The sequence below is a fragment of the Lycorma delicatula genome, chromosome 4, assembly GCF_047948215.1.
Source record: "Lycorma delicatula isolate Av1 chromosome 4, ASM4794821v1, whole genome shotgun sequence".
NCBI lineage: Eukaryota > Metazoa > Arthropoda > Insecta > Hemiptera > Fulgoridae > Lycorma > Lycorma delicatula.
This window is the reverse complement of record NC_134458.1, coordinates 96,254,738-96,281,718: the sequence shown is the minus strand read 5'-3', so window position 1 is coordinate 96,281,718 and position 26,981 is coordinate 96,254,738. Positions and strand designations below refer to the sequence as shown.

General features: G+C 30.9%; 1 protein-coding gene across 3 annotated transcripts in view; it reads left to right on the top strand.

Annotated features, from left to right (window-relative positions):
- The window catches only part of Apoltp (Apolipoprotein lipid transfer particle), a 262,249-nt gene that overhangs the window by 74,360 nt on the left and 160,908 nt on the right, over nucleotides 1-26,981 (top strand). For 2 of the 3 annotated variants that reach the window (XM_075363703.1, XM_075363701.1), the window contains exons 23-31: nucleotides 734-907; nucleotides 2,189-2,481; nucleotides 8,096-8,336; nucleotides 12,009-12,157; nucleotides 13,438-14,005; nucleotides 17,577-17,739; nucleotides 22,319-22,544; nucleotides 25,303-25,519; nucleotides 26,678-26,943. In XM_075363703.1, the coding sequence (XP_075219818.1) occupies nucleotides 734-907; nucleotides 2,189-2,481; nucleotides 8,096-8,336; nucleotides 12,009-12,157; nucleotides 13,438-14,005; nucleotides 17,577-17,739; nucleotides 22,319-22,544; nucleotides 25,303-25,519; nucleotides 26,678-26,943 (2,297 nt within the window). The remainder of the gene's footprint in view (nucleotides 1-733; nucleotides 908-2,188; nucleotides 2,482-8,095; nucleotides 8,337-12,008; nucleotides 12,158-13,437; nucleotides 14,006-17,576; nucleotides 17,740-22,318; nucleotides 22,545-25,302; nucleotides 25,520-26,677; nucleotides 26,944-26,981) is intronic. The other variant, XM_075363702.1, reaches the window with a different exon arrangement.

Below are 26,981 nucleotides of genomic sequence, written 5' to 3'. Positions count from 1 at the left end.
TCCTTATAGAGATAAAACTGTTAAATGTTTTAAAATATATTAAATACTGATTTTTTACATAATCTATTAATGAAGTTATGAAGCGTTGAAATTTGCACTGCTGTGAAAGTGGGCAAAAAATGGGTACTTTTTGCTTGATATCCTGTAATTTCTGCAGAGTTTTTTCCTGATAATTTAAAACTCTCGCAAATTAAGTAGAAAAAATTAAGGCTTATTGGGGTATGAAATTAAGTTTTTTTTTAATCAATACAACTCTTCAAAGGCAACTTTTTTTTGTGATGCATACTGTAACAGTATTCATTTGTAATAGTATTCCATTCTAGAGAAGAATGGTTTTTATTAAAAGTATGCAGCTGGGTGTCAGTCAGTTTAATATGGTAGCTTTACACTGTTGCAGTCTTACATCATGAGACTGTGATGATGATGTACATTCATTCTTGTATCACAACAGAGATGCAAGAATGAATGTCTGCCTCAAAATAGAATAGTCAAACAACTCACACGGTGAGTCTTCAACATGGCAACATGTTAACCAGTGGTCAGAAAAATTTTCATGAAATTGTCAATCTTTCATTTGTAGCATTTTAACAAAAACTCAGAGGGGATTAAAAATAAAAAAATAAGTTAATTTAAAATTGTGTCTTCTAAAATCATAAGGTTGAATTACTCAGTAGGAATTTTTTCTTTAGTGGTGTACTATAACATTTAATTGATTTCTTGATTTTTATTCTAGGGTTTTATCGGCATTCTCCTTCAGATAAATCATTAAATTTTGGTCTTGATATTAATGGTAAAAAACATGTGGACATACAAATATCATTGATATCAACCAAAGGAAAGTATGGTTATACATATGAACCAAAATTATTGTTTGCTATAAATGGAAAGAGAATTGCTGACTTAAATGGTATGTTTTAAAAACAATTTTTAAAAAGATCATTTAAATGAAATTATTTCACTATATATTCTTTATAATAATCTTGTATCTCATTCCTAAAAAAAAGTGAGTGTATGAATTAAATTTATGCAAATTTTCCTAATGCTTGATATTTTTTTTTCAAGTGTCATAATTATTATAATAGTTGCAGGTGACCAGGTAGGAATCGCTTCTGAAAATATCATAGTCATTTTAAAAAAATAACAAGCATCTCATAACCAGTCTTACTGGGGAAAGTGAGGAGTGAAGTGGTTTTTTTGTTGCCTTAATCACTGAATTTATTCTGTTATATCAGCATGCCAAGCCTGCTAAAATATATTTGAAATTCATCTGCAAAGCTGCTGGCCAAATTTTATTCTCTAAATATAAATCTCTTTGATTGTTTTCTACTTGTTTAATTTCTTTAACATTTTGTAACTAGGAATTAGATTAATTTTTAAGGAAGGGGTTTTAAGGAAAAAATTATAAGTTATTAAATTTTATTTTAAACATTTTGTTTTTGTTTTAACTTTTGTATAATAAACAAAAGTTTTTTTTTAAGTTTGCCTTCAAAATCCCTTACCTCTGGCTAGACATCCATACACTGATGTCTGTCTCAATTTTACTCTATTTTCTCTGTTTACAGAATAGAGGAGATCTGGATTAGGGAATTATTATTGTTGATATATTTTTTGATTTTAATTTTATTTTTGAATGAAATTATTAATAGGAATTAATCTAGTCTACTGTTCATATCTCATAAAAATAAACCTAAATGGTGCTCAGGCCAAAAGGCAATTCTGGAGAAGGTTTCATCTCTATGGCACAATGATTACCATGGAATTGGAACTGGAATAGACTAAAAATATTGCATATATATATAAAATGTCATAAAGGTCTGTAATATTGATTATTGCTTATTATATAATTTACATTAAATTTTGAAAATGTCATCAATATCGATACTTAAGTACAATTGCAGAATTTTGAATATAAAGTTATTATAATCTTAAAGTATCATGAAACTAACTGGTTGGCAACCAGTAATTATTGTTTTCATGAAGTATGATCCTAGAAATAAACTCTACTTAAAGGATATCATGGACAGAAAGAAGCAGGTGTAGATTGCAACTGCTTATCCTGAAAGAAGGTTTCTATTTCAGTAGCATTGTCAAGTTCAGAATGTTTTATTATTTGATCATATTCTGAAAGACTATTCTTTTAGGTTGTTGTGATATCTTATTTTAAAAAAAATATAATTTGTTTTTTAAGGTTCATTTCGCTGGGTCGAGAAGAAAAGCATATCTCAGTGCGATGTTCATATAAATTTCAAAACCAACAAGTTTGATGCATTACTGACTGGATATGTTCGTACTAATCAAGCATCATTTGCTACAAATTTAAAAATTGTCTATAAATTTGAAAAGTCTGATCAAGAAACTATTAAAATGGAATTTAATTATAGTGATAGAACTACCAAATATTTAACAAAGTTTTTTGGTAAGCTGCAGCTTGAAAGCACAGCATATCCACAAATAAATTTTTTGACTTCTTTAAAATATCAGGTATGGTTTTATATTTATTTACAGAAATATTTTGTTGTTTCATTTTAATTGTATTTTTATCTAATGAATTTAACTGTTTTAAATTGGGCTAATGTCTTATTTTAACTGATATTGTAGTATTATAGGTGGTTTTGAATAAAGGGCCAAATGTATCCGCAACTTAGATCTGGCTAGAAGCCTCTCAACTTCATTATTTATTTCCTGATATTTTTATGTTATATAGTTAATCATAAAAAAAATATTATCACAACATTTTAAAATAAATATTAATCTTATTTATTTTTTTGTGATTTGTTACTAGTCTCAAAAAATTCTTAAAAGTCTTTTTTTATGTTTTATGAGCTTATCTTTTGTGGATACTTTAAGGGTGCAAAATGAATACAGATAATAGGATCAAGATTGAAACTGTGTTAAACAAATTTTTTATGTAAAATCTTTGACTCTGGACCTGAAATTGTCAAGAGTCTATCTCAGGGCAGAAATTTTTCATTAATTTTGAACTTCTGTTAATTTCTTTGGTTAACATATTTTTTTAAATATTCCTTTTTACAGTTTTGTATTTAGTTATATTTAAATTATTATTATTATTATTATTATTATATATAAAGTACATATCTTGTGCGTTATGTGCAAAATAGTATACATATAAACATATATTAATGTATTTTATTTTATACAATATTATAAATATTTAGAGTCTATACATATAAAAATATTTTATAATATATTTTACTCATTGATTACCCTAACAAACAAGGTTTTTGGCACATGAAAGTTTTATTATGTTCCTAATGCAACTTTTTATGGTGAATTCAAATATGGAGTCAACATTTTTCCGTCACCCACACATTTTGTGTGCTAACATTTTTGAAGTATTGCTTTTCCAGAATTCTTATATTTTTTTAGGGATAACTTATGTGCATAAAAAAATATTAAATATCTAGCAGAAGGTAGGATACAATATGAAGACAATAGCTATATATGCATAATGATTAATTTAGTGGAGGATCTGATACGTCAGCACAAAGTGGTCTTCTGTGTTATACAATTGACACACGAGTATTGTTTAAATGTTCGCTGTGAATGCATGTTAGATTTCATTCTGTTTTGTAATTTACTGTTAATGTGTTAAATCTGTTGTGTTAGTGGATAAATATGCCAAGAAAGTTCATAAAGATCCAGATAACTTTTGTTTCATGTGTGGATATTTATATTTAAAGAACAGCAACAAAGTTTGACTCCACCAATTAAAAAATGTTATGAACTATATTTTGGCTGTAAAGTTGGGATTGAGAGAAGAACTAGGTCCTTCAGATCTGCTGTTTAACATGTTTGAAATCTGACAGAATGGGTTAGGGGTAATCGGCACATGAATTTTGCCATACCAATGGGGTGGTGTGAACCACAAGACCATTTGCCCAACTGTTATTTCTGTATTATAAAGTTAAAAGTAAATCCAATTAGATACAGTGCAGTACCCAAATTTACCGTCTGCTGTAAAGGCCAGTGTCTCATGGTGAGGACTTAACCTGTACCGCATCCTCCAACACATCTAACTTTAGAAGATGAATCAGAATATGAAGTAGTCACTGAAGTTTGACGAGAGGAGCAATATAATCCTATTTTTGAAGCAGAATTCTCTTCCTACAAATCTCATCTGATAACTCAAGGTGAATTAAACACCTTGTTCTGGATTTGAACAAGTCAAAGAAACCAACTAAGCTTTTGGGATCTAGGGTGAAAGACTGGATTCTTCTCCATACTGACACTAAAGTGTGTTTTTTTTTAGTTGTTAGGAAGAGTTTCAAAATTTACATTGTGAAGAGAATAGTTTAGTATAGTGTAACAATATTTGTACTATCATGGATGCACTTCATTAAAAACATAACTACAGAATGGAGACTGATCATTGATTTTGCACAATGGCGACAAATTTCCTTTTATACTGTTAGCTTACACAGCTAACAGGAAAGAAACATATGAGAATATGAAAATCCTGTTAGAAAAAATTCATTACAAGTACTACTGGACTATATGTTATGATTTAAAAGTTATCGCATTATTAATGGGTTTGCAGCTCAACTACACTAAATTTTGTTGTTTTTTGTGCGAAAAGGGACAACAGAACAAGACAAATCATTATATCAAGAAACAATGGCCAATGCATGAAGCAGTTACATCTAGACAGAAAAGTGTTTGACATTCTGTACTATGTAACTTGGAAATGATTCTTCTACCTTCACTCCACATAAAATTAGGGCATTTCAAAAACATTGTTAAGGTGATGGATGAAAATGATACTGGATTTAATTTTTTGAAAGGAGAATTTTCTCGTTTTAGTGATGCTAAAATCAATGATGTGATTTTTGTGGGTCCCCAATTAGAGATTGACAGTTTGAAGAAAAAGGAATTTTTTGAATCCTAATGTAATAACTTTGAATAGAGATGGACAGTTTGAAGAACTGTTAAGCCAGCCTAAAATGTTAGCCTCTAGGTCATTTAAAAGTGTTGTGCAAAACCTTTTAGGAAATCATACATTTTTCAACTATTGTGACATTGCGGGTGAATTATTACAGTCATACAGACATATGAGTTGAATGTCCCTAAAAAAAAGTTCATTTCTTGGATTCACATGTGGATTTCTTTCCGGACAATCTTGGTGCCATTAGTGACACGTACAGGAAATGCTTCCACCAGCAAATCTCACTCGTGGAAAACAGGTACCAGTGGCAGTGGAATAGAGTGCAGGAATGCTCACAGATCATTGTTGGGTGCTAAGAGGGATGTCCTAGATGCCAAACAAAATGAAAACAACAATCACCATGTTTTTGTTCAGTTGAATAGTGTTCTGCGTGCATGTAAATTCTTAACTTTCTTTCATAGTTTACCTACATATAACAAAAAAAACAGTGGATGATGGAGAAAATTTATTTACATATTTGAATGCAAATGAGATTATATACTTTGTTCCTTATGCAAAAGTGAAGTGAGTAGCAGCAAAGTTTGTCTCAAAACTGTTGAATTTTCAAATAAAGCAATATTGTAAAAACCTCACAGAGAAATTGTTAGCTGACATCACTTATGACTCACAATAACTTAAATATGTCGTAATAGGTAACAAAACATGGGTGTATGATTATGATATTGAAATGACGGTCCAGTCATTCCAATGGAAGCTTCCTGAAGATTCGAGACCAAAAAAGGCATGCCTAGTTTGATCGAAGTCATTATTATTTTTTTCCATACATTGGTTTCATCAATTATAAATTCTTATTACAAAATTGTATGGTTAATAAACAGCATTACTTAGCAGACTTTACCATTTATGTGAGGCAATCAGTAGAAAATTATCACTAATGTGAACAAAAAATTCTTAAATTTTGCACCATGATAATGCTGAAGCTTACACTTCATATTAATTCATGATAGTTTAGCCAAAAGTAACACACCTTACTAGTTTAGCCAAAAGTAACACACCTTACTGATGCTGCAGCCTTTGCATTCTCCAGACATGGCGCCCTAAAACCTTTTTGTTCCCACTTATTAAGAGAACATTAAAAGGGCAACACCAGTGTATTATTTACACCAGTGTAAATAAATTCAAAGGTGTTAAAGATATACATATGTAACCCCCCATGTTAAAGATGAACCCCATGTGCATGTACATAATTTTCTACACAGTCATCTCCCTTGTCGATGCACTTGGTCCAGTTGTCCTCAATCTTGCGTATTCCTTCCAAGAAGAAGGTTTAAGGTGGTTGTAAAGCCACTTTTGTATCGCTTCCTGTATGTCGAAATCTGTGGAAAATCGACAATCTTACAAATCAGCATCCTTGAGTGGCCCAAACAGATGAAAGTCTGAGGGAACAAAATCTGGGATGTAGGGAGGGTTTTCCAATATCTCAAAATTCATGTTGTTGATGGTTTGAATAGTGCGGTGAAGTGTGTGCGGGCAGGCTGTCTTGGTACTCATCGTCCACAGACTTTACTGAACCCGAGTTTGTCGTGGATGATTTGATGGGGAGAACCGTGACTGATGTTCAAAGAAGATGCTACCTCATTGATGGCAACATGCCTATTTGCCGGAACCATCTCTCAAGCTTGCTGAATCTTGTCATCCATGGTGGAGGTTGATGGTCACTCTGCTCCCTCTTTGTGTGTCACACTTGTTTGGCCACTTTTAAACTTCTTGATCCATGAAAAAACATTTTTACTTGATAAAGTACTGTTCCTGTAATGTGGAAAAAGTGTATGATAAATTTCAGCCCCTTTTACACCTTCCAACCAGAGAAATTTGATCACTGCTTGTTGCAAAGTGCTAGTGGAGTGGACTTGTTTCCACTGTAATAGCCAGAAGGCAAATAATGCAACTGGGATCAAATTTTGCACACGTGACCGCATTCATATCAGCTCTAAGCATGCATGCACAGAAGGCAGTTTGACCACCTTGAAGGTGTGTTATGTTGAAAGTTGTAGATAATTAATTTTTGACTCGCCCTCGTAAATGGGTTGGATCTCTGGGAAACTACTTTGAAGGGGCCAATATCAGTGTCTCCTATGTATATGTATGTATGAGTATACAAAACATTACATGTTGACAAACCTTACTATGGTGTTAGGAAAACTTCTTTAAAGATATAGGCAACTTCCACTTATCACAGAACATCTAAGTATCATAAATACAAAAAACTTCAATTTTTGCCAATTTTTTACAATATCATTAAACATCTGATTTAGTTCCTATTTTTTACTATTGAAATTCTTAACAATGCAAACATATGTTTTATTGTTTTACTACTACAAACTGTTCTATCAGAGAAGCTGCTTATAGAGTAAATTATTAAAATGTTATGTCATATATTATCAATTTGTCAATTTTATTAAACTGCCAACTTTTCTAAAAGATTTTTTACCAATTTATTTAAAATAAGATTAATAGTTTTCTGTAGATTAATTCTGATTATTTATTAAATAAAACTAATTAAAAAATTATTATGAATATGTTGCATCTTGTTTAAAGTGTTCAGTTAATTTTGCATCTAATTTGTCATTTTACTGATGTACGATTGATTTCAGATTTCTTCATCACAAACAACTGTTTAAAATACCAGCGCAGTTGACATTAAAATTAGTTTACACTGTGGCCACCCTAAAAGTGATTGAATTTCACAGAGACTTTTAAATGTAACAAAAGATGATAAACAAAAGATTACAATATGTTTTAAGTACTACAAATATTTGTCAAAATTAAAGTAACCAGTAATTTACTTATCACACCACTCGTTACTATATACAGTAAATACACATGTTTAATTAATTTCTATTAATACCTTCTACATTGTTACCTTTTTTATATTGCTTTTAAGTATTACTAATGATTTATTCACTTGTGTAATACTTTAACCGATTATGTATATGGGACACTGATCTGATCAATGTTTTACCATGATTTTCCTTGATTTATTGAGGTAAATGCTGGGATTTTTCCTTTTTTTATCTGTGAAATAGCATACATACCGTTCATGATGTGATCCATAGAATGTATTGTTATGTACCATCTGAATAAAATATTTATTTAATAAATAAAATTTATTTGTGTAATTTTGTTTTTCAGAAAGCTCATGAACATTTGGAATACAACATTGAAATGCAAACTAGTCCTTTCCTTAAAGATGATAAAAATAAACTTTATATGCAGCTTCTGTTTGCTTCTTTAAAGACACCCAGTGGCAGTAAAGTAAATACCTATTTACAGGTTAAAAAACCAGCAAATGATATTGATATAAAACTTGGTTTCACTCATGAAGTACTATTAGGAGCTAGTAATACTGCTGTTATGGTTCGTTATGCTTCAGGTATGCTCCTTTTTTTGGAGAATTGTATCTTATCTTGTTTGCATTTACAAGATTTTTTGAGTTTTTTTTTCTATGTGCATTTTAAATTTGAACTTAGTTTTTATGGATTCACCTATATTATGTTTTTTTAAATTTTAAAGTGATTAAAACATATGTTTGTTGTATAGACAATACGCATGAAAATATTTACTTGCATAATTTACAGGTGAATAGAACTTGTGGTAGAACATGTACTAGATAAAGAGGAGTTTGGTTTCAGAAAGAGCATGGGTACAAGGGAGGGTGTTCTGTACCTTAGACTAATCTTAGATATTATGCTTAAGAATAAAGCCACCATTGCCATGTCAAACAAAATGGCAAAATGGTGGCTAACTAAAAGTAGGTGGTTGGATTGTAGAAGGTAATTGATGTGCAGAAGGAAACAACATTTGCAGGTTTGGGGAAGGCATTTAGTTGTGTAGAATTGAATAGAATATAAAACTTTTTAAGGGAAAGTGAACTGAAATATAGGGAAAAGTGTTATTTATGATCTGCACAAGAATCAGGTAGCAGTAGTAAGAGTAGAAGATGAAGAAAGGCGCAAGGTCTGATTCAGAAAGGAATGAAACAAAGATGAATTCAGTCCTCAGTTTTTCCAATTTTTGTAATGAAGTAATACAAGGATTGAAGTATAAATTTGAGAGTAACTATCTACGGAGAGGAAATGAAGTTTTTAAATTTGCTGATACTATTCTTTTGGTAAAAATAAAAAATTAATTAAAAAGGGTGATAATGAGGAATTAAATATTAGGGAAGCATAATATATTGGAAGTTGTCAAATTTTTTGTTGATTAGGTAATAAAATTAAAACGGTAGGTTGAAGTCAGTCAGATATCAAAAGCATACTAGCTTTCATGGAGAAAAGAACTTACTGATTTCAGATATTGATCTGAGAATCTATTTAATTCTTAGATCTATATTTAAAACAGTTTTTAATGCATTCTTGAAGATATTTATTGGTTTTAAATATGGTATAGGTCGTTGAAAATTAGGTGGCTGGATAAAATACAAAATAAAGCAGAGTTAAGATGAATACAAGAGGGGAGGAATTTGGGGTACAATGTTGTAAAAGATGACTAGCTTGGTAGTCCATACATTGAAATATATAAGTTTAGTAAATTTTATAATAGATTGATGTATAGAAGGTAATATCTATAAAGAAAGTCAAAGATTGCAATTTATAAAACATCTGATTTAAATGATTAATGTAGAACATAAAGGAATATGGAATAGCATCTAATCATTTAGATGACAGAAAATATGAGAATAAATAAATAAATGCATGAAGGTAGTAATTGTCATATTATATGTTTTCTTTTATCTGTTTTATGTACTGTAAAGTCTTGCCTTCTCTTATGATGTGCTTTATACTTCCTTGCATTACGGATCATACTAATAAAATTATGTATATTTCTTTGAGAGGTCTAAAATTATAACCATTCACATTCTTCTATAGCGGGCAGCATACTGCTGTGCACATAGGCTGATGGCTGGCTTACTGTACTATTAACTGTCTTGAAAATAGTTGTAACAGCTCTAATGAAGTACTGTATACTATGTAAGTATACGGAACTATATGAGATGTTTTCGTATAGTAATAATTATCTAACTGTTCCACGTGTCCTGTCAGTCTATCTCACTTGCACGCAATGTGCACAGCTATGTGCACCCACTATACCTCCAACTCTATATTTCCTGACTGTGTTCTACTAGAACTGCTGCTGTTAGTGCAAATACACTGATGCATACATTCATGAACACTTGCTAGAGAATTCTAATACCTCGCTCTTAAAAATTTGATATTATTGTCCAATTTCTCATTTACTGAATTATTTCTTGTTTTCTGAAATACATTAAGAACTAAACTGGGAAGTATAGTGCCAAGTATATCATCACATTTTAAGTAAACAAAGTTTAAAACTATCATGTTTGTTTTTGAATGTTTGCAAGCAAAGAGGGTGTTAAGACTTATACCAGATAAGCAAAAACTTCAAAAATTTGAATGCTCCAGATTGTATCAGATTATCATTTGTCCTGTTCTTGAATATTGTTCAATTATTTGGAACTGTGATAGGACAAATACTGAAGATAAGACTAAGGCAATTCAGAAAAATTTTGTTTGCATTTGTTTCAAATAAGCTGTGTTTCATTTGCCACCTATAATATAATGTGTAAACATCTAAAGCTCGACAAACTAAAGGGATGTAGTAGAAAAGCTGCTGCTCTCTATATCTATAGTGTGGTTGTGCCAACATTGTGGATCTTTTGAACTTTTCTTTTAAAAGTCCTGTTTAAAAGTTCCCATTTAAAAAGTCCCTTATACTAGTGTTGGACACTACTGGCAATTTCAATATATGGAAGACTATCATCCCAGTAGCAAGATGCATTAACTAGTCTTGTGAGAGTGCTAACTTATTGTTTTTTTTTCAACTTGTTTCATTATCTAAAGACTTGTGGAATGATTGTATCCACAATGATTGTATCCCATGGTATTCTATAAAATATGAAAATAGTGATGTTAAATGTTCTTATGTATGTTTTTACCATAACCAGTACCTGGGGGTCACGCTTGTAGGAGGTGACAGCAGGTTGTTAGGTTGATTTGGAGTCTTGCAGTTAGAAGAGAAATTTGAAATTTTTATGAAATGATATGTACAATTAGAGCATATGTATATCTTTTTCATTTGAAAGAGTGAGAAATGTGTGTTTGTTGTTTTACAACCTGACAATAGTACGGTATTATTCATTAGCTGGAAATACAATAAATAAAGTAATGGCAACCTGTAAAAAGCATTTATTCATTCAGTTGAGAATACTAATAATCTATTGTTTTTATTTTTTATTTTGATAATAAAAAAAATAAAAAATGTTACAGCTTGTAATAAATTTAAAATTATTATTTTTATTTAAACAATTTATGTTTATTTTCTGTAGTGCTGATTTGCCAACCTGCTATGTCCAGCAATGATAGCATCAGAAGAAATGTTGAGGCAGAAATTGTATTTATTGCAAGTGCAACACATGTAATAGTATAGGTTAATTATTATTTTCCTGCAATAAATTTTATATGATGTTAAATTATTTATTTGCTGGCTGATGTAAACAGTAACAGAATGGAAGGTACAGATAGGTGCTGCACTGTAGAACAAGAAAACCCCACAAAAAGTTTACCATATTTTCGTTATTATTAATCTACTGCATTTAAGTTATAATTAGGATTGTAGAATACCATGGTTAGTTACACAATGCAGTAGAGCACAAATTGTAGAAAAACTGAGGAATTTGAAAGTATTATAATTGGAATGTTTTAGTCGGTGGATATCAATTGATTTTTTAACATTTTTAATATGATCTAAATGAGCAAAGAAACATTATAAATATTATGAATATCGTTAAAATTTTAATGATTTTTCTTCATATTTGTAAAGTACATATACAATTGTTTACCTATATCCACCTTGTTGAATGATGTAATAGCTTTAATTATTGAGGTTATACTGTACAATTGTACATAAATTTAATTTAATTTTTGTCACATATTTAAAAAATAAGCTGTGTATTTTTAAGCCTTTGAAAGTGATACATTCTTCCTGTTAGTTTATGTTTTTGAAAATTCATAAAAATCTTTTACAGGTAAAGAGATTAAAATATCCCTTGATTTGAAAATGCCTCGAGGTAGTATGCTTTATTTGGAGTGTAAATTCAAGATTAATTTACCAACTGCTGCTGAACCAATGGTCGTAACCATTCATATTCATGAAAAATTGACCAATGAGTATGATGTAAGTCACTTTATTGTTTAAAAAACATTTATGTAATCTCGCATTATGTTCTATAAAATTATTCCAGGGTATCAATATTTTAATAATGTTTGATGAAATTTATTTTGAATTACCAAGAATTTATAATATCATTATACAGAATGTGTTATATTTTTACTTTATACTAAGATTATCAAAAAAAATAAATCATGGTTGTGCAAAGCACTTGTTCAGGTGACCTCCTTACAAATAATGCAGTCAGTCTTAGGCTAGTTTCATGATATGAGTTGCATATGTTATTACTTTTTTTGTGTGTGTTTAAGAAAGAAATTGTTTTACTATTTAAAAGAATTATAAGTAAGTAAGGAAAGCGTATGGATATGTATAAATAAAGTATGAGAATACGTTGCTTCACATTCATTGAAAGAAGGTGTGAAAGTTAAGCATGAAGATTTTTCTAAATCATTCTTGTCTTGTGACTCAAGAATTGAATCTAAAAATCTACAGTGAATTCATAAGGATAAATAATTCATCATTGGTGGATTAGTCAAATCATTTCTTTAGATTTCAAGGTCTCTCCTCATGAAATTTGTGTTAGGTGAGTTCCTGGACTATTGTTTGAAGAAGACAAGAAAAAGTAAACGGAATGGGCTTTGATGTTTCTTGATCAATATAGGCAAGAGGCCAATGGATTTTTTAATATAAATAGTTGTAATGATGAATTTCATTATCCATTCCCTATTAAACATAAATTTATATTATTTTTTAAGTTCATTACAATTTTCTAAATACAGTACTCTAATATAACATTAATAAATTCTAATATGATAGTAATTTTGTACTAAGAAAATGATTAAATTACTGATACTTTTTTACAGTCAAATTTTTAAGAAACAGTTTCTCTTTAAAGTGGAAATCTGTCAAAGAAGAAATTTTTGTTCCAGTGGTTTATACATTAGAGAGGTTTCACTGTATTTAGTTTTTTAATATTTTCTGAAGGAGAAATTTGGAAAATATTTAGGGTTTCCTGACACATCAACAAAAAATCGTAAAAAATTGCTTTTTATATGAATTTTATATAGCACCAGCTGCTATGGTCAGTAACCACTCATTTGTGTATTAAAGTCAAAATGACAATTTGAGATGTCACTGTAAAAACTTAATGTTAAATAGCAGGCTTTGGAAATTAGCAGTTTGTTACATTAGTGTGTTATTTACTTATACTTTACCAAAATGTTAACCCTTAATATGTAAACTGTGTAAAAAAAATTATTGATCTCTCAATTATTTTATTTTTCCAGATTGATTTTGCTGGTGTCTGGTTTAGTGGACATAATATTACTATTAGAGGAATGTATACCGATCGTTCAACTTACGCAACAATGAATTATAATATTAAGTTACTCATTAAAGGTCATTTATTCAATGATATTCTTGTTTCGGGACGATTATATTCAAGTGATGAAGAATACAAGATTGATCTACAAGTTGAACATAACAGTATTAAATATGTACTTATAATGAGACATTTTTATAAACGTAATATTTTAATTGAAACTTACGGTGAAGTTCAGTATAATTCATCTTCATACATTTTATCTAATTATATTGACATTATCAAACACAAAGCAGAAATTGAATTACATCTTGATAAGTACAGAGATATTCATATTAGTATTCATGGAAACAATAATCATTCTCTATTGGATGTTGGATGTGATATTAAATGGGATGCAAACAGAGATCCCAGTCAAAAATTGGTTTTTATCTTGAATTTAAATTCACTTCAGAATTTTACTTATAAAGGAAATATGGTGATAGAATATCCAGGAAGGGTTATTAATGTGATTTTAAACACTGAACGAAAAGGTAATATTGAATTTTCCTCTGTTTACTTATATAATAAATTTTATATTAACAGATTATTTTTAATTGTTTAATTTAAGTTCTTCACTTTAAATCCATTAACTCTTTAGTAAATTATATTTCAGTGTAGATCGTAGAACAATTAACTTTTTCAGATTTAAAAATGGATTGTAATAAAATTTAACATTGCTACAATTTTAAATTTTGGAAGTTAGGCAGCCTGGATTTACCTCGACCATTAATTTGAATTTTATATGCATCTGGACATGAGAGTCATCAGGTATTCCTACAGATAAAGTTACTACTCCCATTGAATCCCAATTAAGAAGCAAATGCCTCTCCAGTTACTAGGAGGTACCGGTACTGCCGGATGGAGCCACAGCTGACTCAATTCTCATTGTACTTATTCAAGGAAGAGTAATAAAGGATAAGGAATGGGAAGATCAACTTACAGGAGACTGTTTCTGGTCAGGGTAGTTTACCATTTTGTTTTGGACCAACAGCGCTTGGTTATTTTGGTATTAATTTTCACACATTAATGCAAAAAAGGGTTTTCAGCACCTATACAACCTTTTCAAATTGATTCTACACTAAAATAAGTACAACATTTGTGGTTATACAGGTACTAAAGTTATGTAGAGTAAAAGGTTGTCTCGATGAGTCTCTTCACATTCTCAGTGCATGTCATTTGGTGATTGCTTGCTCATCTATACTAGTTACATAAAACATAGTTATTTATGTAATAATGGAACCATCCTAACCCCTGTATGGGAAGCACCCGCCTTCTTATGATCCAGGTTGCCCTTCATTCCTAGCCATGCAGTCATTTTTTATACCCTCTAAACCTGATAACACATCACAGTCATCAGTTTAGCCTTAGTCAGGATGCCACCGATGCAAATGCCTTGGCAGACATCTGTGTACTTACACAATTTAGTATTGCCTTCATATGGCCTTTTCCAACCACAACCACCTGCCATAACTTACAACCCTCAACTATCAAATTAACCAATTCGCAGAAGCAAAATCCCCGTGACTTCGTCTAACAAGAAAGGTTTCACACAAAATCTCTTCCCATATCTAACTTCAATTGGACTATGCACTCAGATCATTACACACACACACACACACACACACACACACACACACACACACACACACACACACACACACACACACACACACACACACACACACACACACACACACACACACACACACACACACACACACACACACACACACACACACACACACACACACACACACACACACACACACACACACGCACACGCACACGCACACGCACACGCACACGCACACGCACACGCACACGCACACGCACACGCACACGCACACGCACACGCACACGCACACGCACACACACACGCACACGCACACACACACACACACACACACACACACACACACACACACACACACACACACACACACACACACACACACACACACACACACACACACACACACACACACACACACACACACACACACACACACACACACACACACACACACACACACACACACACACACACACACACACACACACACACACACACACACACACACACACACACACACACACACACACACACACACACACACACACACACACACACACACACACACACACACACACACACACACACACACACACACACACACACACACACACATGAATGCACGCACTAGTTTTATAAACTGGTGTATTATATTCTTTTAGGTAGACTTCATAAGAAAGCTACCTATTGTAACGGGTACCATGATTCGACTTCTGGAAAATTTTGACATATCTTTGCATTTCACATCCTCCAGACCTCAAAACCATCGTCAGTTCAAAAGTTTATATATATATTTCACTTTCTTGTGGCACGATAACTACTGTAATTCTGTGCCAATCACTTTCAAATTGTTCCTTAAAAATAACTCTTCCCAAAATCTCGATCGAGTTTGTTAACAGCCAAAATCGAACCATGGGGGTGGAAATGGGGAGGCTTTAAAAAAAACAACAAAATATCGCTATAACTTTCTTATTAAGTAAAATAACAAATTTGTTTAAAGTTCCTACTATTCTTTGGATAAGGGCCTAAAATTTGTGTAAATAAATTTTTTTGATATTCCCTTAATAGGCAAGTATCGAATCAGTTTAAAGTGGTTGTTAGTCTTCTAAACATTACCTAAAACCTTTGTCTGAAACAATTTTTGATATGACCAACCCTTACGGCAAGGGATGACCAAAATGTTGCTGGAATTGTAAGAAGATGAGGCTTGTCATATGCTAAACATGTGAAACTTTTTTTCATATGCAACCATTGTTGTATTGAAAATTTGAAGTTTTTCTTAACTTTAAGGTGGAGATTTTTTATCCCATATTTAGCACCGGTGAAATCTACCTCTGCCTTCCAGCATACAGAAAAGCATTTTTCTAAATTTAGATTTTATTTTTTTTTATTTAGTTGTTATTTACTGTACAGCCTATAATGGATCAGATTATAAAAAAGACAACAGTGTTGGTATTAGTAGTGTTATAGCAAACATTATTTGTTTTTCAATACCATTTTCAGTTAACAGTTGTACTGAAAAAATAATAAATATTACCTGAAAACCATATTTCTTTTTTTATATCCTGTTTTGAAAAAATAGAGAAAATGTGATTTGATCTTCCCCGAGGCATTAAAAATATAAATTACTTTTTAAAGAGATTAAGCAAATTTACTCCTTACTGATGTGATAAAGGGTAAAAACTGTTTGTAGTCTGATAATGTCTTATTAAAGAAAAAATAATAAGGAATTTTTCAAGCCAGTTGCTAATGCAGTTAATAGTTAATAAAACTTTAATTTTAAATTGTTTTCTCCATTTACTTTTTAAAATTTGATGAAGTAAAAATTTATGTTAACTAAAATTTTAGTTTTCAGATGGTATTATTAATCTTGTTTTAGACTAAAGAAATTAAAAATAGTTAAATTTTAACTCTTCTTTGTGTATAGCTTGTTGATATCTTTCTTCCTACTGAACCAGTTTTCTTTCTTTCCTTTTCTTTTAATTTCTTAGAATCAATCTTTCTTAATATTAAGTGATCATTCCTATTGTTATTATTGTGTTTAGATAAATGACGTAGATGCCAATACAGATATGCACATATACACAATTGTATGTAGAATTTTGTTTCTAATATTTTAGTATGATTGAAGGGACATGAAATTGTTAGAAAGTAATAAAATCCCATGAAAGAAATTATTTTTTCACTGGTAGCAAACTTTCTGTCAGTTGTATCGAGAGAAAGTAAATATTTTCCAAAAGAGGAAAGTAAAAAATTAATGATTTAAATTATAACAGAGTTTATGATTTATAGATTTGTGTTTGGTTTCATTAAATACTGGTTATAATTCAAATAATCAATAATATTCAATAATTAAAAGTAGTCTATATTTGCAACCACATTAACAGTCTAATCAAAACTTGGTTGGTGATCTTGGGTTAAAATTTTATATATTTTTTCATTAAATGTGTAAAAATGTTTTTTTAATGATTTAAAATTTTAATTTATAGGTGTTAATTTTATTGGATTTACAAAGATTGACTGGAGTCCAGATGATAGGATTGATGTTTCATCATCTCTTGTATGGGATCTGCAGGGAAGAGGAATAATTGATTTTAAAGGTACTCTTATAACTCCTTTCAAAGGTTGGCAATCATCTTTGCTTACTTATAGGTAAATAATTTGTTTACAAGAAATAATTTTGAGTTAATTCTATTGGTAAATCAATTCTAAACATACACTCTAAACTGTACACTATACAGTAATAAGTATTAAGAGAATGAATTAATGTACTAAAACTATTGTGTACTTTCCAGTGTTACCAAATTTATCACATAATCCTGTTAAAAAAATGTCTTCCTTTTAGTCTGGTAACATCTTATACTTTGATTTGAGCTTCATTCAAACTTATTAGAAAATTTCTGCTCATTGCCTTCATATCTAGTATTTCTTGATGTGAACATAGTACCATTAATCATGTACCTTTTCACATTTTACAACAACAGAGTTTTATTTTTATCACATATGAAAATTTGTAATTTTTAACCCTAAAATTGGCAGTTAAGATTTCTGTAACAATAACCTATTTAACTGGGTTTTTAGCAACTACCACAAGAAATATATATTGATTTTTTTGATGCAAATTATTGGGATTGACTTGAAAATTAACATTTTCAAAAAGAGCAGTTTTAAGTGATCTGTTGTGTACATGTGTATGTCTATCCATTTAAAAATAAAGCATGTTCATTGAAATGATAATGTAGGTCTGATTTTGTAATCTTACTTTCCTTAGTCAGATAGTAGTGGCTCTTGTGATCTGTGTGGCCAGTTACTGAAGTATTAGTTTTGTCTTATTGGACTATTTTCATGTAATTTTTTTAAAATTACTATTCTTAAATATATTAATATTATATTTTTAAGACATTTGGTGAGGTTGCCGTTTCTGGTGAAGGCTAGATCTAATTTTCTAAACAATGGTTTTTAAAGAAATATTCTAGTTAGTGCTTTTGTAAAATAAATATACATCCATTAAACTGTACTAATGAAATGCAGAATGCACTGATTAAACACAAAAACTCATGTGGACTTGTCATAATTAAATATGTATAATATTTGCCAAATAATATGAAAGTAAAAAAATTATATTGCAATAAATTATTGTTATACTTTTTATTTCAGTGTACATTTTGTTTAAAATTACAAATAATCATAGACAAAATCCTTTTCCTATTACTATATAATCATTTTCATAACATAAAAAAATGATTTGACTTTCACAAGTTTGAGTTTAAGAAGTGACAACACTATTCACAAAAACTGATTCAACTGTATGAAATAGGTTCTTAAGATTGATACTGACGCCGAATGGCTTCGTTGGCACGTAGCACTTTATAGCCTTGCAGTAGCCCTGAGAAGGGCTGTTGTTGCTGTCGATTGGCTTCGACGGCTCATAATTTATAACCTTGTGATAGCCCCAGAAAGGACCGTTTTTGTTGTTGATTGGCTTCGATGGCCCATTGTGATTTATAACTTTGTGGTAGTCCTGAAAAGGGTCATTTTTTGCATTAGCTCTGAGAAGAACTGTTGGGTTCGGAAGCTGATCTCCTGTGAAGTCGACTTGGCTGTAGTTGGGGAGTTGCAGCTTGTACATTGAAATCAGACCAGGCTTCCCCTAAGCGGCAGTTGGGTCCCCACTACAGTGTGGCAGTGGTGGCCCCCAGAGCCCCATAGTGTTGGGTTGGCATTGGTCATCTTTCACTGGCATGGCCGAGGCGGTTCTTGCCAAGCAATCCCCCGCTGGGTCGGCTCCTGCTGCTGAGTTCATTGGCCAGGGCGATTGAAGCCCGGCAAACTAGAGCAGGAAGGTAACATCCATGTCCAGCAGCTCCTGCGGCGGGCCAGCCAGGTCTGCTGCTCTGGCAAGGATGTTGGCATCTGCTGGGACGTTGAGGCGGCCAGGGAACTTCTGTCTTCTTCCAACTTCTTCTTCTTCTTGGTCTTCTCCAGGTGGTGGTCTACAATGAATTAAAAATTCACTCTTGTTCATGCTCTTTTATTGAAGCCTAAGAGTGGTGGGACTGCAGTGCTGCTATGGTGGGAGAACTGCATGGTCATCTGCATGGTAGGAGTGTTGCTTGTGCAAGCGTATCTGTGTACTGTTCTTCTGCTGACATCTGAGCTGCTACTATTGCCATCCGCCGATATTAAGTTAGGCATATATATGGTAACAATACAATAGAGCCAGTATTATTGTTTTACATGACTTACATTCTCCTGTAAATTTTCTTTCTAGGTCAGCCCCCTAATTTTATTTATAGTTGGTTTTTACCACCACTGTACAAAGTTTATTATTAATTAACTTAAACCACATTCAAAATTTTAATCTCTTAATGATTTTTTTATTGTTTTTGTACTTTCTCCATATTATTTTCTTTATGTTTTTTGCACTTTTTTTATTACTTAATGGAATAAAAACATTTTAATAGGAATTTAATTTTTTTTATTTCATGTTAACATGTACAAATGTATTTGGTGTTAAAAATTACTTTGCTAAATAAAAAAATTGACTAAATTAAAAAAAAAGTTGTATTAAAAATAAAGTGATGAATATTCAGGTGAATTAGAAAATGTTTAACTGATGAGAGAATTTTTATCTGCAATTTGGGAGTATTAAAAATCTTGCTTGCCTTTTAGTTTTATGAGGGTCATTCAAATATAAACCAGACTTTGTTTACATAGCTTTATTGATATTAGATAAAATTACTAATAAATTACCTTATTTTTCTACATAGTTTCCTTCAACAAAAATACATTTTCTCCACCGTGTAGGTAGCTTTCTGATCAAGAAAAAGAAGATGACTGCCCCAACAACCAATTGTGCACATAATGCTCGATTGTGGCATTGTCTTTGAATCTTTTTCCTCCTAAAGCTTCTTTCAGCAAATCAAACATGTGGAAATCACATGGTGACATGTCTGGACTGTATGGCGGGCATTCAAGAGGTGTAGAATGAATTTTAGTGAGTTTATCAAGGGTCAGGGCTGTTGTATGTGGTTTTATGTTTTCATGGAGAAGGAGGATGTTGCAAATTGGTTGCCTACATCATTTACTGCAATAAGCAGTCCTGATATCATCCAAAAACTGGCAGTAGTATGTCGCATTTACCATTCTTCGTTCTTGCAGGAAATCAAGCAACAGCACACCTTTTCAATCCCAAACCACAGTTACCAGAATTTTTCCAGCTGACAAGCATTTTTGGCTTTGATCGGTGCTCCCACTATTCCACCGTTCCATACTTGTCCCTGCTTTCCAGGGTGTAGTGATGGACCCATGTTTAGTTGCAGGTCACAATGCAGTCCAAAAATACCTCCTTCCTCAAAGAGATTCAGAAGCCACTAACAGATATTTTTCCAGACATTTCTCTGTGCCTCAGTGAGAAGATGTGGAACCCACCTCACCAACACTTTGTGTATCCAAGAGTGCCTGACAACATTGCACCCTCCTAACACTTATGCCCACTTCTGATGCAGTTTCAGTGATGGTTATGCGGTGGTTACTTTCCATAAGGTCATGAATGGCCTGAATGTTGTCATCATTGACATTCGTCCGTGGACGACGTTTGTGACTTTCATTTTCCACTACATCACGGCCACTTCCAAATTTTTAGCCCAAATCAAACACTTGAGTTTTTGATAGGGTGGCATCACTGAACTGTACTGAAGTCAAGTAAAAGTTTCAGAGGATTTGATATTTTTGTTGGCTTGACATCAGATTATAATTTGTTTTTCAATGGATGCTGGTATCTCCTGCTCAGACATTCTGCTACTGACGTGGGATTGTGACCTATGAGCATGGCTGGTTGGTTGCTCCCTTTCACACATACCTAACTAATTACCCACAGCACCCCACCATATTCACTGTTCTTCCTCAGTCCATACGTCAAAATTCTGGTTTATATTTGAATGACCTTCGTACTTTCCATCATTCTTCAATATAGAAATACTGAATATATTTCTGCTTAGTGCCTCATTAAATATTTTATCCTTCATTTTAGAAAAACCCCTTTAATTCATCTGGCTAATTTGTTTTATTTTTAGTGTTTTTTTTTTTTTTTTTTTTTTTTTTTTTTTTTTTTTTTTTTTTTATGTGGCTAAATTCTTATATTTAGTGTGGCAATATTTTGCTTCCATTAAATTACAAGAGAAGGAAAGTAAACTTCAAGCTATGGAGATGAGATTTCTTAAGTGTGTATTAGGCACAATAAAGAGGGTTTGCATGAGAATGTAGAAGTAAGGGCTGTCAAAATACAAAGATTTTGTTAGACAAGTTAAGGAGAGCAAGACTAAGGTTTAGATCTGTTAATAGAATGAGCAAAGAAGTATGTTGAAGTTGGAGATAAACAAGAGGAGACAAATAGGAAGATCAAAGAAGAAGGTAAAGTGGCTAGATCAAAGGAGATTATTATGGATAGGGGTATAGAGGTGGAAAATGTAATATAGGAGGAGTAGTGGAGGGATAAAACAAGCAGAAGGTATATGATCCATTATCCAACCCAGGTTATTGGATAAGAGTAAGTGGAAGAAAAAGAATGTTTTGCTACTAGTATTTTTTTAATAGTGACACTCTACGATATTGTTATCGTAACTTTTGTTTAAGAATGGCTTTCTGATATTTCTATTATGTTAACATTTTCTTTAGAAATTTTAATTTTTATGTCTTGAGTGTGTAAGTAGTTTTGTTTTATTACTTACAGGTTTCATTGGATGGATTATGGTGTAATGTCAAATGCTTCATTAATTTGGATGAAAGATCAAAGTATAAATTGTGGCTTAAATGCTATATATTTGGTTAATGACAAGTTTATTGATGTATTGTTTGATGCTGGAATAAATAGTTCAGCAAGTGATATCAAACCTATGCAAGCAAAATTGAGTCATTTTCAGACTGATGGAAAGTATCAAACAGTTCTTATTTTGCAGGTATATTGTAGATGTATTAAATTAATGTTGTATTTTTTCTTTAGTGATACATTTACTCAATTTATTAATAAAAAGTATAGAGATCATTTGTCGGTTTTTCAAAGATAGAGTATTGTCATAACTCTAATGTCTACATGGTTTTTGTTTAATCTATTTTTTATCCTGTTTGATGCATTTTATTTTAAAATCATTGAAGACTTTTTAATTAAATTTTCACCATTTAACCATATCATTAACTCATAAAAATAGGAAAAAATTGGTTTGTAGGTTTATTATTTACCTTAAATAGGTAATAGGTTAGTAATAACTATTTCTCATATATACAATTCTTAATACTGTTTTAGGTATCATCTAAAAAAAATCAGAAGTGTTTTTAGGCTATAAAAGAAAGTCATTAGATTTATGGTAGTAAGAGAATATGAAATCTAAAAGCAGTCACTTTAAAGTTATACAATTAATGATAGTTCCTTCATTATTTATTTGTGTAACAATAGTTAATATTCTAAGCAGACTTCATAAAACAGATATTTGTTTGTTAGAATGATTTTTGAAAGAAAGTTGATCATTTATAATTATCAGTATAATGCCAGTAATGGAAACAGTAGGCTTGTGGAAGTCCATAGAACAACATTGTTTGAATGTAAGTCATTAAGTAGGCCCAAAGATCATTCTTGGTACAGCATTAGATTTTAATTTAACCTTGATTCATCAACAGATAGCATTTAAAAAATGGTTACCTTATAAATTAAAACAGGTTGTAAATGTGACTCATTACAATTTAGAAAAAAAGTACTTAGTTTCACACATCATTGTTACAATTTTATTTTTAGCTTATATTTACTTTTTTACAATTCTAAAACATTTTATGGATTTCATTTTAGTCTTGTTTATTAAGCTCAGTTAGCTGAACAAAATTAAAAAAGAACCATGTCTTTATCAGAAGCTGAGATAGTTCCTAAATGTGAAGAAGCAAATTTTCTGAAATGTTAGTATAAAATTAAAATTTTTTCTTAACTCTAGTAAAAACCTATTGATAACTAATGTATTCATCATCACCTTTACATTCTAGCGTCATTTTCTTTTTTAACTAGCCTCTTTTGTGAAGTTTTGTGAATTTTGCTTTTCATAAATGATTTTCATTTATCTTCTGTAACCTTTATCTTCTGTCATAGCATTCACTCTTGCATTAAACCCTAGTTTATGTAATACCTTTGTTTTCTTAAAAGTTCCTTCATTAAATATGGTAACAGCATCTTGAACACCTATTTGGAATTTTTCAGGCTGCTCAAAAAAACTGTTTTTTTGTAATTGAGATATACAAATAGCTGATAGTCTCATTTGAGTTTTAATTATTCACATGACTGCCACATGGCAGTATCTTCTCATTAGGTAAATTCTCTGAATACTACTGTTATTGCTTCAATGAAAGCTTTTGGCAAAATTTAATTGTGCTTTTACGCCTTTCTACTTTCCTCTGGGAATCATGAATCTGATTTCAAAAAATGATAATAAAAAGTTACTATAATTTGTTATTTTGCTCTACAAAATTTTGCATTTTTTAAAGATATTTCAAAGTTCTGTTTATGCAGTGATTTATTTATTATTTTATTTCTTTAGAACAAGTATGTGACAAAGCAATATAAAATTGGCCATGTCTAAAAACAGGTGACATATTTCATGTCTAGGTTTGCTGTAATGCTTTATTAATGATGATACAAAAAGAATTCATAAATTGCCACTGCTACTGATTATTAGACCTGTAGCTTCAGGGAAAACTTGAAGTTGATAATATAGGAAGAGTTCTACTGCAATCTTTATGTTACTAGCCTATTCATTGTCCTTATACATAAATCTTTTATAATTAATTTACTATTTATTGCATTTACTCTGAATTATCCACAATAAAAGCTAGCTATTCATTATATTTGCGCATCAGTTCTTCAACTGTTTGAGTTTTATATTTCATTATAATGTGTCTGAGTTTAATATAAAAAAAGATGAGACTTTTTGAAAGAAACGTAACTATCACTAATTAAAAACAAAAGAAATGTAATAGGTAAAGTACAAAGTGGGCAGTTGTGGAGTAGACTGATTTAATTCTAAGATAAGTTTCATTGTTTCTTTTTAAAACAAAAAATAATTAACTTTAGACTTTCCATGTTAAAAGATTAATACCTCTTCTAAATGAAAGGATCTGAAAGGATTTTGTGAATTTGATTTAAAAGCTCTTAAAATTTAATTATACTGCAGTTGTTGATAAAAAAAGATGTCAGAGGAAGTAAATACTTTATAAAAAGAGAAACAATAATAACTAAAATTACCCCCAAGTTCAAAGTGTGAATCTTTTGTAATACAAAACTACTTTTTTTTTTTTAGCTAGAGTAGTTTTAAACAGGAATGAAAATTAATAAATATAATAATAATGGACAGTTAAAAAGCTGATTGATTATCTACTGAATTGAACAACTTACAATACATTTCTTTGATCGGAAAGAACTTTGTTTTATAAAACTAATAAAAATGACCAAGAAAAAAATGTTTTGCCAATTTTTAAATGACATATTGTTTTCTATTACTTATGGAATGATTGAAATCAGTCTGGTGTAATGTAAAAAATAGATGTGTTTAAGAAAAGTAACATTTCATATGTATATTTTGTATATAACACTGATCTCAATTGTTTTGTGAATAAAGTGATTATTTTATGTATAAAATTTGATGTAAATGAAATTAATATAATTGAATAATTTTGTTGCAGTCTTCTATAGAACATGTTCTTCGTTTTGATAGCAATGGATATATAAATACAACTAATAATATTACTGATTCTTGTGGTAGTATAAAAATAAAAACACCGTTTAATGCATTATCTAACTGCCAACTTGATGTTTCAGTCAAAACAATTACTGGTAATAAACTGAAAAGTAACATGCTGTTTGTTTTTAATGATAAATCATTTTCAACTATTATAAAAGGTAATTTTTTTTACTTGTAAATTTTTTTGTTCATGACAGTGAGCATAATTTTTTAGTTTACAGTATTTAAGTGTCGTAGGTTACGCGCTAATCACTTAACTAAATTCTCTGGTAAAATCTCCCAATTACTTCTACTATCTGTCCTGATATTTTTGCATTAATCTGAGTAACAATAGGGTGAAATAAATTTAAAAAATATTTTTAAAATATGTATATCTATCAGTAACCCTATTCAGCAGGTCTTATGGGCCTGAGTGGTTTGTACTGGCTATAAAACCATTAGTCCTATGCCATTTCTGATCCTTTATTGGGGCTATAGCCAAACAGTTTATTTTCAGTTGGACTTCGACAGACCTCCTGTTCTGGGTGTTTTTTCTTTAGGAACAGTGCACTTCTTCTCAGGTAGCTCTTTAATTTTTGCAAGAATATCAATTTCTGTTGAAGTATATATTTAAGCTGGTTGAAACAAAATCAATAATGTGGGCTTCTATTCTGATTGAAAATATCCTGACTTTCTGAGGGATTGTGATTAGGGTAAAATGCCCATTGCTTGGAGGTGTCTTGAATTATCCTCTCGGTCAGGTTGTTTATTGCATACTGCATTTCCTCCTCTGTCAGTATAACAACCTATCTCAGAGTCTACCCCTTGTCCTTATTGTTGATTCTTTTCTATTTTGGGTTTTGTGGGTATCCAGATTCATGCTGAGGATTTGTAAAACCAGTGCTTCTAGAACTGACTCTACATTGAAATATTAAAGCCTGGTTTGTTTTATCATTTAAAAAGTTAACAGTTTTGTATAGAAATATTTAAATTAGATTTTATATGGTGCAGCATGCCTGGCTTTGGCTGATAGGTACTTCAACTGCAAGTTTGGCTTATGAACTAGCCGATCTAGTTTCCAGTTCCCAGACCAGAAACAGATTATCTGGACAGTCCTCTAAACAGTATACTTCACAATAACCAGGTTTCTAAGAAATTAAATACCTTAAACATACACATCCCAATCATATAATATTAAGCATTCTACACTCTATTGATAACTTATGTAATTTATGATAATTATAAATTTATGTAATTTATATAATTATTTATGTAACTAATGATAATTTATGTAATTTTAATGTACCTATATTTTAATTAATGTGATTTTTTTATAGGCTCCTTTAAGAAATTGTATGAAAGCCAGTTGTATTTTAAAATACTAACGCCTTATGAAAATTATGAGAGGTTATATGGTCGAGTTGGTTACTCTGCTTCAAAAAGGCACGTTATAGCTGAAGTTAAAGGTCCTGTTTCATCCACTGGTATAGAAGTACTTTATGTTTTTAATAATTTTTATGATTTTGATATGAAACTTCATGTATTTACTGCAATAAGTTTCATAGATGATACATTATTTGTTGGAAAAATTAATTCTGAAAATGTAAGTATAATATTTTAGTAATTAATTATTCTTTGTAT